Source organism: Mustela erminea, chromosome 9, assembly GCF_009829155.1.
Source record: "Mustela erminea isolate mMusErm1 chromosome 9, mMusErm1.Pri, whole genome shotgun sequence".
NCBI lineage: Eukaryota > Metazoa > Chordata > Mammalia > Carnivora > Mustelidae > Mustela > Mustela erminea.
In genome coordinates, this window is record NC_045622.1 from 53529306 (window position 1) to 53545777 (window position 16472).

At 57.0% G+C, this 16472-nt stretch overlaps 1 protein-coding gene across 5 annotated transcripts; it reads left to right on the forward strand.

Moving 5' to 3' along the window:
- Positions 1-1235: 1235 nt before the first annotated feature.
- Positions 1236-14736, forward strand: LRRC32 (leucine rich repeat containing 32). Of its 5 annotated transcripts, XM_032358568.1 has the most exons (4): positions 1331-1800; positions 2623-2826; positions 6038-6128; positions 10546-14736. In XM_032358568.1, the coding sequence occupies exons 3-4, from the start codon at positions 6042-6044 to the stop codon at positions 12448-12450; spliced, it is 1992 nt and encodes a 663-aa protein (XP_032214459.1). In that variant the 5' UTR covers positions 1331-1800; positions 2623-2826; positions 6038-6041; the 3' UTR covers positions 12451-14736. The 5 variants fall into 5 exon arrangements, with proteins under 5 accessions (XP_032214458.1, XP_032214459.1, XP_032214460.1 ...); XM_032358567.1 differs by lacking the exons at positions 1331-1800; positions 2623-2826 and adding an exon at positions 1236-1324; XM_032358569.1 differs by lacking the exon at positions 2623-2826.
- Positions 14737-16472: the final 1736 nt, after the last annotated feature.

Consider the following 16472-nt stretch of genomic DNA (forward strand, 5'->3'; position numbering starts at 1 on the left):
CTGTATTAGGGAGGGCCAAGGTATCCGGGAGAGAGGGTGGCTTTGTGGGGAAGATGCACCTCAACCTGTAATGTAAAAGACAAGAATACCACCATGCTACTTTCCCTTGCACTTTTTTTTTTTTTTTAAAGACTTTATTTATTTATTTGGCAGAGAGTGACACAGCGAGAGGGGGAACACAAGCAGGGGGAGTGGGAGAAGGAGAAACAGGCTTCCCGCTGAGCAAGGAGCCCAGTGTGGGCTCAATCCCAGGACCCTGGGATCATGATGGGAACCCAGGGCAGACGCTTAGCTTAACCCACTGAGTCACCCTTCCCTCATACTTTAAACCAACCTGAGCAGGATGGTGCCTGGAAAAGAGCACTCAGATCAGCCTCAAACTCCTGCTCTTACAGGCTGCGTGACTTTGGATGCTTCATGTAATCTGAGACTCAGTTTCCCCAAACATAAACGAGGACCTTACTAGTCCCAGACAATTGGTTTTTATTTATATTCGCTGTCCCATCCCTAGCCTCACTTTCTCCATTTGGGACTTGGGACTGGGGTCTTGGACGGCACCATCTCTCAGGACTGCTTAAGGGTCCCGTAGATGGAGGAAGGCCAGCGCGGATAGGAGAGAGCACAATCAGAGAGGGGAAGTGACCTGTCTGGACTCGTCAGAGGGGATGGCCGTGCTGTGGGGAACCCCCTCTGTGGCCGCCCCAGGGCCAGAGAAGGGTCATTTCCTTCCGCCTTCAGCCCCTGCCGTCAGCTCTCCTGTTTGCTCACCCTAAGTGCGGCGGCGCCGGCCACGGGAAAACGGGTCCAGGCCGGATTTCCTCTGCGGACCTGTGGTTCCTAGAGTCCCCCGCCCCCCCACGACTCCCGCCTCTCCGGACCCCGCGGGGCCACGAGCGCACGTGCGGCGGTCCAGGCGGCCTCGCCCGCCCAGTGCTTCCTTAGCGAACCCCACCTCCCCGGCCCTTTCATCCCGCCCCCTGCCACCCCGCCCCTTCCCAGCCCGCGTTCCAGCGGAAAGATGCTTCACTCCCTCGCGCGTTCCGGAGAAATCGAGTCACGCGGGGGCGCGCCGGCCGGGCGCTAGGACCCCGCAGCTTGGCCGAGGGGGGGGGCGTGGTGGGGCGGGTCGGCGGGAGAGGTATTTAAATTGGAGCTCGAGCCGCCCCCTCGCGGGTCGGGTTCCCGTGGGGCAGTGGAGCAGCCGTGGGCCTCCGCGGGCCGTGACCCCGGGGTCTGGCGCGGGGTGGGGCCGTGGCGGGGGGACAGGTTTGCGCAAGATGTGCCGGGGCTGCGCGGGAGAGGAGCGGCGGCCGCGCTGAGCCAGGTAGGAGCCGCCCTGGCGAGACTGCCAGCCCCTCGGGGAACAGGCTGTCCCGTGCCCCTGGAGAGCGCGGGGTGCGACCGGTCCATCCCGATGCCCCCCACGCCCCCCAGTAGTCCCCTCCCGCCGCCGCTCCCACTCCACGCGCGGAGCCAAGCCTGACCGTCCTTCGGCCCCGAGGCTCCTGTCTCAGCTGATCTTTCCCGAGAAGGGAGAGGCCAGCGTTCCTATTTGACAGATGGGAAAAAAAGCGGCCGAAAGGCCGGCACGCTTTTGCCCGGGAACTCACAGCTTGTCAAGGGCAGATCAGGATTTGAATCCAAGTCTCCTACCGTCCTCGGACTCAGACGGATCCGCGCTTCCTATCCCACCGCATCAAAAACGCACCAAATAGCTTGCCCATCTCTGGTGGGGATTGGCGGGGAGGGGGGCACCCACGTCTCCCTGAAGGGTTCTGAAGCTGGCCTTCTTCGTGAGTGGTAAGATGTGAGGGACCCCCCACCCCCACCGGAGCTGCCTGAAATTCCGCCATCACAGCTACATTCCTTTGGGTTAAGGTCTAATTCCCCCGTGGGATGCACATGTCTCCAGAATGGGGCAGGCCCGTAGTGATTCACTGCTTGGTATGAACATCCACAGCAGCTCTCCCAGGACCCTACTCTGCTGGAGACTGGGGCCGGGAGGAGGGAGAGGAGCACCCCAGACCCCAGCCCTGTGAGCTTGTCTGTGTGTGATAGGGGTGCGGGTGGGCATCGCTGGAGGTGATTAGTGGGGGAGATCTTGGCCTGGTGTAGTGGAAACATTTGCTTTGGAGGCAGACAGACCAGATTCTGAATCCATCTGCTATTTACTGCCTGTGTGACTTTGTCTTAAGTCACCTCTCTGAGCCTTGTAATCCCCTCTGGGGAAAGTAAGAGTAGTTCTATAGAGAGCAGGTAGCTCAGCATTTGGGTTATGTGGACCTGGGTTAACCCCCACCCTCCCCAAATGCTTATGAATTATGGGCTAAGTCACTTTATGAGCCTCAGTTTTCTCATCTGTAAAATGGAAATTATGGTAACCACCTTACTGGGTTGTGGCTTCAATGAGATAATACAGATCAAGTGCTTAGAACAATGTCTAATGCCCTGAAATAGTAGGGATAGGCTTATTAGATAGTATAATAGGCCCTGCCCTCCCCCAATCTATTTCTCTTTCTTTCTTTCTTTCTCTCTCTCTCTCACACACACACATACTGTGTGTATCTGGCGTTTGTCCTCCCAGTGAGAGTCCTAAAATGTCTCTTGCCTTCTCTTTCCTAGGCTACTAGTCTGCAGGCCTGGGGCCTCCCTCCTCAACCTGGGCCGTTCAGCCCTCGGAGTCATTGCCCCAGCTGGGAAAGGCAGTGTGCCTAGGACACCTTCACAGTCGATCTCAGCTCGATCATCACAGTGGTTGGGGGAAGCCGGTGGCAGAAGAGCCACCAGGCGACTTGCTGTACAGATGGGACACTGAGGCACCAAAAGGTTAAGGGACTTGCCCAGGGAGCAAGGAAGTGGGGGTGTCTGAATGTAAGCCTGGGTCTATGTGACCACAGTCCTCCCTCTTGAGAGTGAGGGGCCCTCACGTGCTACACAGCGAGTGGGGGGGCACAACCGAAGGGGGCCTGCACACGAGGTGCCAGAGACTTCTGCTGGATGCAGAGGTGCCACCTTGGGGGTAGAGTGAAATCTGGGAGGTGGAGGAAGAAGGGGGATAGTGAGGGCTCCTTTGAGTGGCCTCACTTCAGGTGCAGAACCAATCCAGGTCCTTCCTTGTCCTGACCTCACAGACCCCTCAAGCAGAGGTTCTATCCCTCGCTTTGCCATTTGTTCAATAGATATTTGGTGAGCATCATTTAATAGACTCCTGTTCTCATAGAATCAGAAATAAATTAATAGGAGGGGTGCTTGGGTGGCTCAGTCCGTCAAGTCTCTGCCTGCAGCTCAGGTCATGATCCAGGGCTCCCAGGATCAAGTCCAGTATGGGGGTGGGCTGCTCAGTGGGGAGTCTGCTTGTTCTTCTCCCTCTGCCTGTCCCCTGCTCTCTCTCTTTCAAATAAATAAATAAAATCTTAAAAAGAAAGAAAGTTAAAAAGATAAAAAGAAAGAAAGCTATCAGCAGGAAATGATCAATGCAAGGAAACCAAATGTGTGGGAATCTGGGGAATAGCATTCCAGGCCCTGAGGCAGGAATGCACTTGCTGTGTTTGAGGAATGGTGAGAAAAAAACTAGAATTTGGTAAGGGCAGGGCACATGGTAGATGTGGTCAGAGAGAAGAGTGGGTAAAGCCTGGATTTCAGGGGAGGTTCTCAAGCAGTGAGATTCATGCTCTGATATATGATTTAAAGACAGCACTCTGGCTCTGTGTGGGGGACCACCTGCAGGGGTCAGGGTGGAAGTGGGGTGCTGCTGCTTTCAGGGCCAAGGGTTGGGGCAGTGCCTCAGTGAGGCATGGCGATGGAGGAGGGAGGTAGCAGACCCAGGATCTGTTTTTCAAGCAGAACAGACAGGACTTGCTGATGGGGGGAAGGAGTATGACAGGGAGATGAAGGGAGAGGTCTCCCCCTGCTGCTCTCTGCCCCCTCCCCTCACCTTGTGTCAGCCTCAGTGCCTCCCTGGCCCTGGGTGGGAGGGGAGTAGGGATCAGAGGAAGGAATGGAGTGCTCAGTGCTGTGCTCACTGGAAGCTCAAGGTCTGTGGGAACCTGGAGGATGAGTTCTCCATCATCAACTTGGGGAATCAGAGAAGGCTTCCTGGAGGAAGGGGTATCTAAGTAGAAACCCAGAGGACGAGGAGGCATTCAGCACAAGGCAGGGGAGGAAGTGAAGGTTTGGGGCAATGAAAAGGTGCTCACAGAACTGAAGGAAGTGGGAGGCTGCCAGAAGCCCGAGCGGGAGAGGCAACAGTGAACCAGCCATGAAGCTGGGGGAAGAGCTGGCTGGGCAGACACACTCCCCAAGGGCCTCAAAGGTCCCACTGAGAGGTTTCCATTCAATTCTGAGTACACTAGCTTTCAAATGGGTGGTGATGTTCTGCTTTTTAAACAGCAGAACCAGATTTCCTGTGAACGCAGGTGAGAGGGGAGCAGCTGTGGGGAGCAGGGCCCATGGCCGTCAGCTGAAGCCAGGGAATAAGGTTGAAAAGACACCACTGTGGCTCAAGCATGTTTGGGCAAAAAAGGGCCTCTGACGAACCATCTTAATCTAAAATTCATCGCAAGGGCACAAGTGGATTCCAACGGTCAAAGACTCAGTCCTCAAAGGTCCTATAGATGCTGCTTCTTCTAAAGCATCCTTCAGAGTCACAACTCACTTTTCACTTACTGAGCACCTGCGGGTGACCTCCTAGAGTAGAGGTTAAGGGCACAGGTTGTGTGGGCCTGCCACTAGTGAACTGTGTGACCTTGGTGTGTTACTTAATCTGAGCCTCAGTTTCCCCCACCTGCAAAGTGTGGGTGGTAATCATAGACCCCAGTCCTTGAATTACTGTGAGGATTAAGTGAGTTAATGATTAAAGTATCAAGAAGACTGTCTGGTGCATATTTAGGGCTCCGTGAGTGCATTTTCATGCAATGCAGCCCATTTGGTCTTTACCAAAACTTAGCAAAGTTGACATTAACCTCAGAAGGGGAAACTGAGGCTCAGAGAAGTGAAGTGACTTGTACGAGGTCCCATAGAAAGTAAGTGGAGGGAGAGAGAGTTACGGGTGACTGAGTCCAGTGCTCTTGGAGGGTTTTGTGTGTCCTTCCTCGTGAACACTCAGTATGCATTCTGGTCCCTTCTGTGCATTTATTTGTGACCCTAGTTCCCAGCACATAGCCAGACTTGAGGAGGCATTCAGTAAGGTGTGAAAGAGAGAAAGAGAGAAAAAAGGAAGAAAGAAAAAGAAATGACTTGATGTGGACTTGTAGCCCTTAACAGGTCCTCAGTAAGTGAGCCCCTAGCCGCACTGGCCTTTGATTCTGCTCAGGGCCTCTGTGATCCCCCTCAACGCCACCTTGGCTGGGCTATACGGAGAGAGGACACCAGCAGGCCCGCCCTAGTGGCCCCTGCACTGGTGGTAACTTCAGTGAAAGTAAAGGGCCTGGAACCTGCTCCTGGGGAAGTCCGCAGCAACAGTGCTGGGGGCAGGGCAGGCCTCCTGGTGGGGCTTCCTGTCAGGGCTCCAGGCCCAGCCTTCAAACAATGGCAGGGACTCCAGAATCAGAAAATCAAAAGAAAAAGGGCAAAATAAAGGTCCAGGGGTGGGGGGATTGAGGAATTCCGTTTGGGGCCTAAGAAACTAGGATGGGGGACCCGCTTAGGGTCTGGGTAAAAATGCAGAGGCCTAACTCCCCTCCTTACCCCACCCCAGCTCTGCGCTTGGCCCCAGAGTAGCCCTTAGAGTCCCTCTGTCTCCCACTCACAGCCTCCTTGCAGTCTTCCACCATGGAGGGTCTTTTGAAACCCAGATCTGACCAAGTCACCCACTACCTCAAAACTCTTGTTGCCTGGGGCGACAGCCTCGTCCCTTGGCCTGGCACGAGAGGGCCCTTGGGATAGGCAGCAGGCCCCAGCACCCATGTCTTTGGTGCAGCTCTGGCTGTGACCTGGGGTTCCCTGAAGGCAGCCCTGACAGGACAGGAGCGATGGGGGCTGGCAGTGGAAAGGAGCCAGGGGTCTTACAGTGTTTCCCTTTCCTCCCCACCCTCTGCAGAGCCATGAGCCACCAGATCCTGCTGCTCCTGGCCGTGCTGACCCGGGGCGTGCCCATCTCCCAACAGCAAGATAAGGCGCCCTGTGAGATGGTAAGAAGCCCTGCCCAGGCGGGGTAAACCCTTGAGGGGTCCTCCTGTCCCAGCCCCAGGAGCCAGAAGGCAGAGGGGTTAGAAGAGGAAAGGGAAGGCATTTAAACCTTGTATTTCATGAGTACCTACTAGGATGTTTAAAGACCTGAGGTGCTCTTCATCCCGTTAGGTAAGTACCATTGTTACCGTTTTATAGAGTTGGAAACTGCAGTTTAGAGAGGTTAGATGACTCATCCAAGGTCTTTTGACTAGCACCAGTGGGGCCGAGATTGGACTCTATTCCTTTCAGCTGCCCCTGCAGGGCAGTGGACCCTCAGCGTGATGCAGAAAATGTGTAGGGAACTTGGGGTGGGTGAGCTGGGTCCCTTCTGGGCCAAATCCCCTTTGCTAATAGGTCCTTGACTTATGCCCCTCTGCTGCTTCTCTGATGGGATTCCTCTCACTCATGGCTGCCTCCTCCAGGGAGCCCCCTCTCCCCAGCCCCTCCCAGGCTGATCTGGTTCTGGGTGCCCTTTTCTGGACTCTCAGACTGAGCACATGGGGGAGTTGGTGAATGGGTCCAAGCCTGTTTCACTTGCCACCAAGAGCTTCTTCAGAGCAGGGACAAGGTTGGATTCACTTTTGTTCCTTTTTCTTGCCCTTGGCCAGGGAGACTAGCCCTGAAGTCACTGGGACCCTGCGGGATACAGGGAAGAGGAGCCACCGAGGTCCTCTTACAAGGCTGGGAAGTCACTGAGGTCAAGGCCAGAGTCAGGCTGGGGAAGCGACAGGCCCTCCAGCAGCCCCACTTGGAGCCGGCTAGGACTAGACACTCCTGACACAGGCAAGGCAGCTACCTCTGGGAGTGCTGGTGGGCAGGGGCCCTCAGCCCTTCCCTGGGATTGGCCAGGTCCTGCTTTTGCCACCTCCCTTCTCGCTCCTCAGAGCCCTCCTGAGATTCCCAGATAACCGGCAGAGGAGGCCTCAGACATCCCCAGGTGCAGAGTCCCATTCTGCCCATGAAGAGAGGCTCAGAGAGGTGAAGGGCCTGGACCACCCCACAGGCAGAGGGAAGCTGGGTGACTTTGGATTCTGGGGGGCGATAGGCAGGAAAGCACTCTCCGCACTGCTAGGGAAGATCAGTACAGGGATTATGGTCATTTGTAAAATGGTAAAAAGAAATGGCCACAATCCTGAGGGCTGGGGAAGGGCCCACACCGCACTAAAGGCTTTCTCTCATTTTATCCTGCAAAGAACTCCTCTTTTCAGTGGAGGAAACCAAGGCCGAGAGAAGAGATGTGACCCATCAGGCTCATACAGACAGGAAGTACCAGAGCTAGGGCTTGAACTCAGCTCTCCTGAGCTTATGTTGGCCTCTGCCAGCTACTTTTTTATATCCCGTTTCCCTTCTATGGAAAGATAGCCAAATGGAGTTGGGTGGCAAGTCCTCTTCCTTCCTTAAAAAAAAAAAAATGTGGGCAGTGGCATCCTGGCATCCCAGAGAGAATGGGTCACAGGTTGTCAAGGGGAGCTCTGAACTTGGCTATGTCTGTCATGCTGGAGACTCAGAGCTCAGGGGGTGGGGGCATCTTTAGAAACAGAGATCTGAGAGCAGCTCTGGCCTTTAAGCTTCCTTCTGGATCGGCAGCCCAGTGCTGCCCTGCTGACCAGCAGCCACGGCTGGGCCCTGTAGGCACCACGGTAGAAAACTGGGAGTAGCCAGCTTTGTGTCCTGGCTTGGCTCTCAGGCGTTGATGTCCCGGGAGTCTTTGATATCCAGAGGTGAAATGGGGTGTGGGGTCATGTGGATGCCGGTACAGTGCCCACCACACAGCAGAGGCTCAGTAAATGCTGGCTGGTACTATTTACCTTGCTGAGGCAGCCTGGGTCCCTGGCTGGGTCCCAATAGAAAAAGGAACTTGTGGAGGTACCCTGGAGCCTCTAAGCTCACCCCCAGGGTTCAACAGGGTAACAAATGCATGCCAGGATTAAATGAGGAGAGGGGTCTGTGCACACAGCCATGGAGCCTGCTATGGAGCTGGTGCTCTGTGACAGTGGCGGTCATGCTGTTCCTTTTGCGGTTTCCTCCTTCAGTCAGGATGGTCCAGGGAGCGGAGGAGAGGGTTGAGGAGGCCGTGCCCAGTGGCCTGAGCTGGCGGAGAGGATGTGAGGAAGGAAGCTGCAAGAGCCAGGCAGGGCTGGCGAGGTGGCCGAGCTAGGCTTGTGGAAAAAGGAACGAAAGTGCTCGGCGGCAGCGGTATCCATGCTGGAAAAGCTGCTTGGCTGGAGGTGGTAGGACCAGCTCAGGGGACTGCTAGAGCAGGAAGGGTCACACCTAGGCCTGATGAGGGTGGTTTTTTCCTCCCCTCTTCCCCATACTCCCCTTGGAGCTCTGGGGAGGAAGCTGAGAGCTGGGCCAGGCAGGGAGCACCCTCAGGCTGGTGTTCCTGCCCCAGGGGGCTCTACCACTCACGGTGACCTTGCACAGGTCACTGCCATCTTCAGGTTTGTCTGCCCATCGGGGAAGTAGGGGAGCTGGAGTCTTTTTACTCCAATGGTCTTTAACTCCAGTTAGAAGACATGGATCGTCTGTTTTCTTTCCTTCCCAAAAGGTGATTGATTCAATCCCTCAGTCCTTTACTAAGCCGGTGATGTCCATGACCCATTCATTAAAAAAATGCATGGAGCACCTTTTGTGGGTCAGGTCCAAGGCATCCACACCAATCACACCAATCCCTGTTAGCTCTGAGCTCCCCACCTGGCAGATCCTACACAGACTTCCAAAATCAGGGGCCAAATTATGAGAAAGGGAGCACTGGGGCGGTGAGAGCCCGGAGGAGGTCCCACCTGCCTAGCTCAGAACACCAAACACCAAGTTTCCCTGCAGACCTGGGCAGAGAGGGGCAGGGATGGCCAGCACGGGGAACAGCAGGGAGGAGGCTCAGAGGTAGGGGTGTGAGAGCACAAAGGGCAGCAGTCAGCTGTGCTCAGTGTGTATGGGCTGGGTTTGAGTGGGTTGGGAGGACAGAGGACAGGTCAGCAAGGGCTAGGGACAGCCTTGAACCCTGCTGAGTATCCTGGATTTTGCCCAGGAATGGTGGAAGCAAAGAGTACCCCGTAGTAGGGGTTTTCTTTTAGCAGTTGCCAGAGGTTAGGCAGGTGGAGGGGTCAGAAGGGGTCAATGGGTACAGAGAGCCCAGGGCCGGAGTGGGCTCTCTGTGGTGTGGAGTGATTGTGGAAGTCAGACCCTTTCCTGGGAAAGGCTGGATTCCTGGGGTCTTCAAAAAGGTGAGAGGGAGACTGTATTTGCACAGAAAAAACAGATCAGGCTCCAGAAGGCACATGTGCTAGAAGGACAAAGTGGGCCTTCTGTTGTGAAAAGATATGGGTTCAAACCTCAGCCCAGCTCCTCCTCAACTGGGTGACCCTGGAGCCCCCCTACCCAATATAAGCTTGGGTTTCTGAGCAGAGGGGTGATCATATTTCATGGGCTTGCTTTTGTGAGGCTCCAGTATGACCATGGGCCTGAACGTGCTAAATAAATGTGAAAGGCTGAGTGCGTGCGGGGGGAGGGTGCTGCTTTCCGGACAAAAAGCCCAGAGTAGTAATGTGATTTGGTGAGGCCCACGCAGCAAAACCATAGTCTTGTCACTGAAGAATGGCCATCTTTCCCCTGCTACCCACCCCTGCTCCCATCTCCAGGGGCCAATCTGGACAAGGCCATGGAGGACCAGACCACTGATGGAGGTGGGGCAGGTGACAGCAGCAGAAAGGAGGGCTCGTCTGGGGGATATGCAGTGAGAAAGGCAGACACTGGGACCTAGAGCTCTGCCTCGTGGAATGAGGGCTGGAATGAGGTCTGAGGGTAGGAGGCCAAAATAAAAACTGGTGAGAGGAGTGTAAATTGCATTTTGGAACCTCTCTCCCCAGATGGCTTCTGGTGTAACAGCCGCTGGACAAATTTAACTATCTAGGCCCATAAAAGGAACCCAGGTTGTGAACCAGGAGGCCCTGGGTTCCAGCTCGGCCCTGCTGTTCACTGGCTTGGGATCCCTCTGGGATGTATATGGCTCAGTTTCCTGTGAAATGGGGTCAAGGCAGTATAGGGTATTTTGTGAGTTCATTTGTCCTCATATCTGTCTGTCCTTTCTGTGCCTGTGTATTCATGAAACTTCCTTATGTCCCTCTCTGATGCCCAGCGCCGTCCCGAGTGCCAGAGATGGGGACAGGGAGCAAGACAGGGATGGTCCAGATGTGGGAGGGTTGAGCTGGGACAGGGGAAGAATGTGCATCTGGGAGCCACAGGAGAAGCCTTGCTAAGCCTGGCTGGAGTTGGGGAGGGGCTCGAGGCATCCTTCCTAGAAGGTGTGCCTGGTTCCACCCCCTGCTGTACCCACTCACACCCACTGCTCTCCCTGCTGTCCCCAACACACCCCAGGTCGACAAGGAGGTATCGTGCCAGGCTCTTGGCCTGCTCCAGGTCCCGTCGATGCTCCCGCGGGACATCGAGGCCCTCGACCTATCTGGAAACCACCTGCGGAGCATCCTGGCCTCCCCCCTGGGCTTCTACACGGCACTTCGCCAGCTGGACCTGAGCACCAATGAGATCAGCTTCATCCAGACGGGGGTCTTCCAGGCTCTGCCCCACCTGGAGCACCTCAACCTGGCCCATAACCACTTGGCGGCGGGTACCGTGCTGAGCACCCCTGGCCTGGGCCCCCTGCCTCGTGTGACCTCCCTGGACCTGTCCGGGAACAGCCTGTACAGTGGCCTGGTGGAGCGGCTGCTGGGGGAGGCGCCCGCCCTGCGCGCCCTCTCGCTGGCGCAGAACAGCCTCACGCGCCTGGGCCGCCGCACCTTCTGGGGCACGCCCGCGCTGGAGCGGCTGGACCTCCACAGCAACGTGCTCATGGACATTGAGGACGGAGCTTTCGAGGCCCTGCCCCACCTGGCCCACCTGAATCTCTCCAGGAACTCCCTCACCTGCATCTCCGACTTCAGCCTCCAGCAGCTGCGTGTGCTCGACCTGAGCTGCAACAGCATCGAGGCCTTTCAGACGGCCCCAGACCCGCAGGCTGAGTATCAGCTGGCCTGGCTTGACCTGCGGGAGAACAAACTGCTCCACTTCCCAGACCTGGCCTCGCTTCCCAGACTCCTCTACCTGAACGTGTCCAACAACCTCATCCGGCTCCCGACGGGGCTGGCCCAGGGCGGCGAGGGCATCCACGCACCTTCTGAGGGGTGGTCGGCCCTGCCCTTCTCCAACCCCAGCCGGAATGCCAGCGGCCATGCCCTCTCCCAGCTCCTGAATCTGGATTTGAGCTACAATGAGATTGAGCTGGTCCCCGAGGGCTTTCTTGAGCCCCTGACCTCCCTTCGCTTCCTGAATCTCAGCCGGAACTGCCTGCGAGCCTTTGTGGGGCTGCGTGCCGGCTTCCTGCCTTGCCTCGTGCACCTGGATGTGAGCCACAATGCGCTGGCGACGCTGGCGCTGGGCACCAGAGCCCTGGGGTCCCTGCGGACGCTGCTTCTCCAGGACAACGCCCTGCAGGACCTGCCCCCATACACTTTCACCGGCCTGGCCAGTTTGCAGAGGCTGAACCTTCAGGGAAACCAGGTCAGGCCTTGTGGGGGGCCGGCGGGGCCTGGGCCCCTGGGCTGTGTGGCCTTCTCTGGCCTGTCCTCCCTCCGCATCCTGAACCTGGTGGGCAATGGGATGGAACGACTTCAGGCTGGTGCCTTCCTCCACACGCCACTTACTGAGCTGGACCTGTCAGGGAACCCGGGGCTGGATGTGGTCTCGGGAGCCCTGGCAGGCCTGGAGGCCTCCTTGGAGGTCCTGGCCCTGCAAGGCAATGGGCTGGCTGTCCTCCAAGTGGACCTGCCCTTCTTCAGCTGCCTTAAGCGTCTCAACCTGGCTGAGAATCGCCTGAGCCACCTGCCGGCCTGGACACAGGCTGTGTCCCTGGAGGTGCTGGACCTGAGGAACAACAGCTTCAGCCTTCTGCCGGGCAGTGCCATGGGAGGCCTGGAGTCCAGCCTGCGGCGCCTCTATCTGCAGGGCAACCCACTAAGCTGTTGCGGCAATGGCTGGCTGGCTGCCCAGCTGCACCGGGGCCGTGTGGACGTGGACGTGACCCAGGACCTGACCTGCCGCTTCGGCTCCCAGGAGGAGGTAGCCCTGAGCCACGTGCGCCCCGAGGACTGTGAGAAGGGAGGACTCAAGAACATCAACCTCATCATCATTCTCACCTTTGCGCTGGTCTCGGCCATCCTCCTCACCACCCTGGCCACCTGTTGCTGTGTCCGCCGGCAAAAGTTCAACCAACAGTACAAAGCCTAGAGAACCCAGGGGGCTGCAGAGTGGCGCAGTGGGGAGACCTTCTGGGTCAGCCGGGGAGCCAGAGGCCCAGACAGGGGTGGGGACTGGCCCAAGGTCACATGGTGAGCCAGGGTCAGGGAATGGTAGTCTCTCCATCCCAGCCCAGGGCTCCTCTCCTCATGTCCCGCAGTCATGGTGGACAGCCCACATCCCAGGCCACACGTGGGGTCCAGCCATGGGGGCCAGAAGTTGGGCACTTTCAGGAGCGACAGAGAATAAGGCTGACCTGTTCGATCAGCAGATCTCTGCCAGGCATCTGTTCCATGCCACATCCAGCTCCAGGCGCTGGGGATGCCGGTGAAGGAGACACACCCTGCCCTCGAGGGCTCCAAGTTCTGGCAGGGAGCTGCTTGTGGAGCCACATGGTGACCACACAGGGTGGGAGGCCAGGGCTCTGGGGCACTGCAGCCCCCCAGCTGGCTGGGGAGTGGAGGGTCTCACCCCTGCCAGGGCCAGAGTGCAGGAGGGACAAGACCAGGAAGACTCACCTGAAATGCATCCAAGCAGACCATTGGTTACATCTTCCCGTAATGACTTTCAGCTTCTCTGGAGCATGAAGAGCTCATGGGTGGAAGGGAACCAGAGGCCCACGAGTAGGTCTTGGATCTGGCTCTGTGGCTGCAGCAGCTCCCATGGAGCCTGGAGTTCCCACCCCAGTGCTGGACCATTCCATTTCCGGCTCCCACAGGCTCTTTCCCTGCTCAGCACTCCCAGGGTGCAGATACTCACCCCAGTACTGCTCTAGGCCCCCACCTCCCTCCACAGGCACCCTGTTTGTCCCCAGCACCCACACCCTGGCTGGTGAACCAGGAGTTAGAACCTTAGGTCTCCGGTTCTGTTTTACACCTGGCTTGCTGGAGGTGGGGACATGTCTGTGTCTTTATGAGGTTGCTCAGAGGTTGCTATTTAACCCATTTTACGGAAACTCCCAAACTCTCCCTTCAGGGTCCTCCAGCCAAGAAATGCCAGACCTGAGATTCAGACTCAGCTCCTCCCGTCTCCTCTGCCTGACCTTTGCCACTGTGGGGTGGACAGGAAATGGCTCCATGTCGAGGGAGCAGGGCCTGGGAGCATCCTTTGGGGCACATGTCCACCCACCCCTCTCCCTCCTCTCTTCCCGGCAGGCAGTCCCAGGCTGCCTTCTCTGCCTCAGTTTCCCTTATTCCCTTCTTTGCAGGCTGGTGTGTGCTCACCTTTTTCTCTTGCTCTTGCGTTCCCTGTTCATTGAGCAAGAGCCTGGAGTTTGAGAACATGGAGGCCAACCTCGCCCATTGCACAGATAGGGAAACTGAGGCTGAGGAAGAGACTGGAACTTAGAGATTCACAAGCCAGTGGCAAAGCCCATGACTAAAGTGGATTCAGAGCTCATTGCAGGTGTGAAGGGGACTTGGGGGCTGGACCTGAGTGATGTCCTTCTCGCTCAGCTGTCCTATCACAAGATAATTCTGGCTCCAAACACTTTTGGGTCCTCGTCATGCAGGGACTTTTTCCACCCTGCAAGAGTGGGTAGAAAAACCCATCTAGATATAACTCCCTTTTCCTCATGCCCTTGGAATCATGGCCTGTCCAGGAAGCCCGGGGTCAGCCCAAGTCCCTCTGTTGTTGTCTTCACTATCTTACCCATGCTTGGCCCATGGTCTGGCTCATGGTGGTGCTCGGTAAAGTTTGAGACAATGAAAACACCCCTCTCTCTGCCCCATTTTATAGACGAGAAAACCGAGGCCCAGAGAGGGTCAAGGACTCAGGGAGTCAGTGGCAGAGCCGAGGCTAGAAGCTGGTGTCCTGGCCTCAGCCTAGGGCCCTGGTGGCGTGTGGGGCAGCCAGGTGGACCCAGTCCTGGTTGGGATCACAACCACAGGTGCTCACTGCACAGAAACACTCTTCCTCAGGCCTGGAGGGCAAGGTGTGGGCCCCTTCAGGCCTGATTTCTGAAAACACTACACAATGCTGCTCTCACCTCCAGGAGCCAGGCCACAATGCCCGCCTGGGGACCAGCTCTTTGTATAACCCACATGAATGTATTAAAATATAATTTTGGAGAAACAGTGTGGCCTGCCAGCCTCCTCCTTGCTGTGGACCATGGGCATCATTGCACCCACTTGAACTCCTTCTGCTTCCATCATAGTTTTTAAATCCTCAAGGCAAACTCCACTGAGGGGAGACGGAGGCTCTGGGTCCTCACCACCCTTGACCTTGGGGCCTCAGCCCTCATTCCCTGGCCACACTTCTGACCCTCGCCTTCAACAAGCCCGAACCCCCCTCCCCCAGCCCTTTCTTCTTGCGCAGCTCCTGCTCTCACTTCTCTCTCTGCTTAGCCCCTTGCCTCATGGCAGAGGCCGTGTTGTCTGTCCTGCCCACCCTCTGGGACCTCCCTCTGCAGCCTCTCTTCTCTCTTCACGTCTCCCTTTCACACCGTGGCTGTGCTGAAGTTTTGGCTGTCTGAAAAATAGTAAAAAGACTCTTACACCGCTTTGCCTTTCCTTTTCCTTCGTGGGCAAACTTCCTAATGAAGCAGCCCTCTCCTCCTCCCCTCCTCCCCTCCATTCTCAGCTCACCCCAGGTGCCTTTGCCCTCCCTGCTCCCCCACCCCCACACTGCCCAGGCTGAGGTCACCAAGGACATCCTTTGCTGAACTCTGTGCCTTCCAGACTGTGCCTCCTTAACCTCTCAGCTGCGGCGTTCCTCACCCCAGCCTCCCCGTCCCCCATGCCCTCCCCTTGGCACACTCTCTTTGTCATCGAGGCTTCTCACACTGGTTCCCACCTTGCTCTCACACCACTCCTTTTTGGACTCTGTAACGTGCTCATCTTCCTGGAGGCATCTGAGTGGCGCTCACCAGGACTTGGTCCCAGGCCCTCTTCCCTCAAGAATGTTATCACCATCATCGTCATAGCCACTCCATTGCTCTGATGATGCCCATGGCTCTGTCTCCAGCCCCAGCCAGCCCTGAGCATCCAATTCTGATACCCCGAGACCCAGAGGCCTCCCCAGCTGGAGAGCTAAAGTCCTCCCAGGGGCCAGAGAATTGAGTGAGTGGCCAGGCTGCCATTCAAGACTGACCTTGAAGAAGAGCATTCCTGGTTCCTGCAGGGAACTGGAGGGTGAGGGTGTGGGCTGCGAGTTCTGGGCGAAGGGACGAGAGCCACCTCACCCATGGTGGGGGTGGGGAGCAGGTGAGGGACTCTGAAATGGGGTCAAGAGGGCAGGGAATTCTCCCACCCTCCACTTTGTGGACTCCTATGCCTGTCCTCATGTGGCCCTGTCTCCCCTTCCCAGCCGCCTGACTCCTAGACCCTAACCCCTTTGTCCGTGCCTAGCTTCTCTTCCCTACTTCCTCTCCCACAAATTCCAGCTCAGTGATGCTCCACCTCTTTTCTCTCCAAACATCCTGGAGATTTCTCCAAGGCAGCTTCTCTGGGCTTCGACCTCTCACCTCCCAGTTCCTACTCCAAAGGAGTGAGAAAGCATGTGACTCAGTAGCCTGGCATACAGTAGGTGCTCAGTGAAGCCCCAGGGAGGACAACAGCATAGGCTGAGCTCAGCCCAGGGCTCTGCGGACCTCCTAACCAGGTGGAGCCCACCAGGCCCCGGCTCCTTTTCCTGGCGAACGGGAGTTTGCTTACCTGGCCAAAACCCCCAGCAAAGCAGAAATTCCTGTTTTCAGCCAAACATGGACACAGCTGCCAGCTAGGTCATCAGAGCCTCCGGCAAGATCCAGGGAGGGGGAAGCCCTCATTTACCCACATCTCAGCCTGAAGTGCCAGGCCACCCAGCCCAGTCAACTCAGTAAGCTGCTATGGTGCTCCGGGAGGCTCCCAGGCCTGGCGGGAAGGAGGGGAGACAGACAGCATCCCTGGATCGGTAGCTGCCTCGACTTCTCAGTCCCCTGGAGTGTCACCACTCCCCAGACCCTGGAGCCACAGTCTGCTTTCTGTGCCCCTGTCCCTCCGGCAGCTCACAAGGGCCCTGCAGTCCATCTCTCT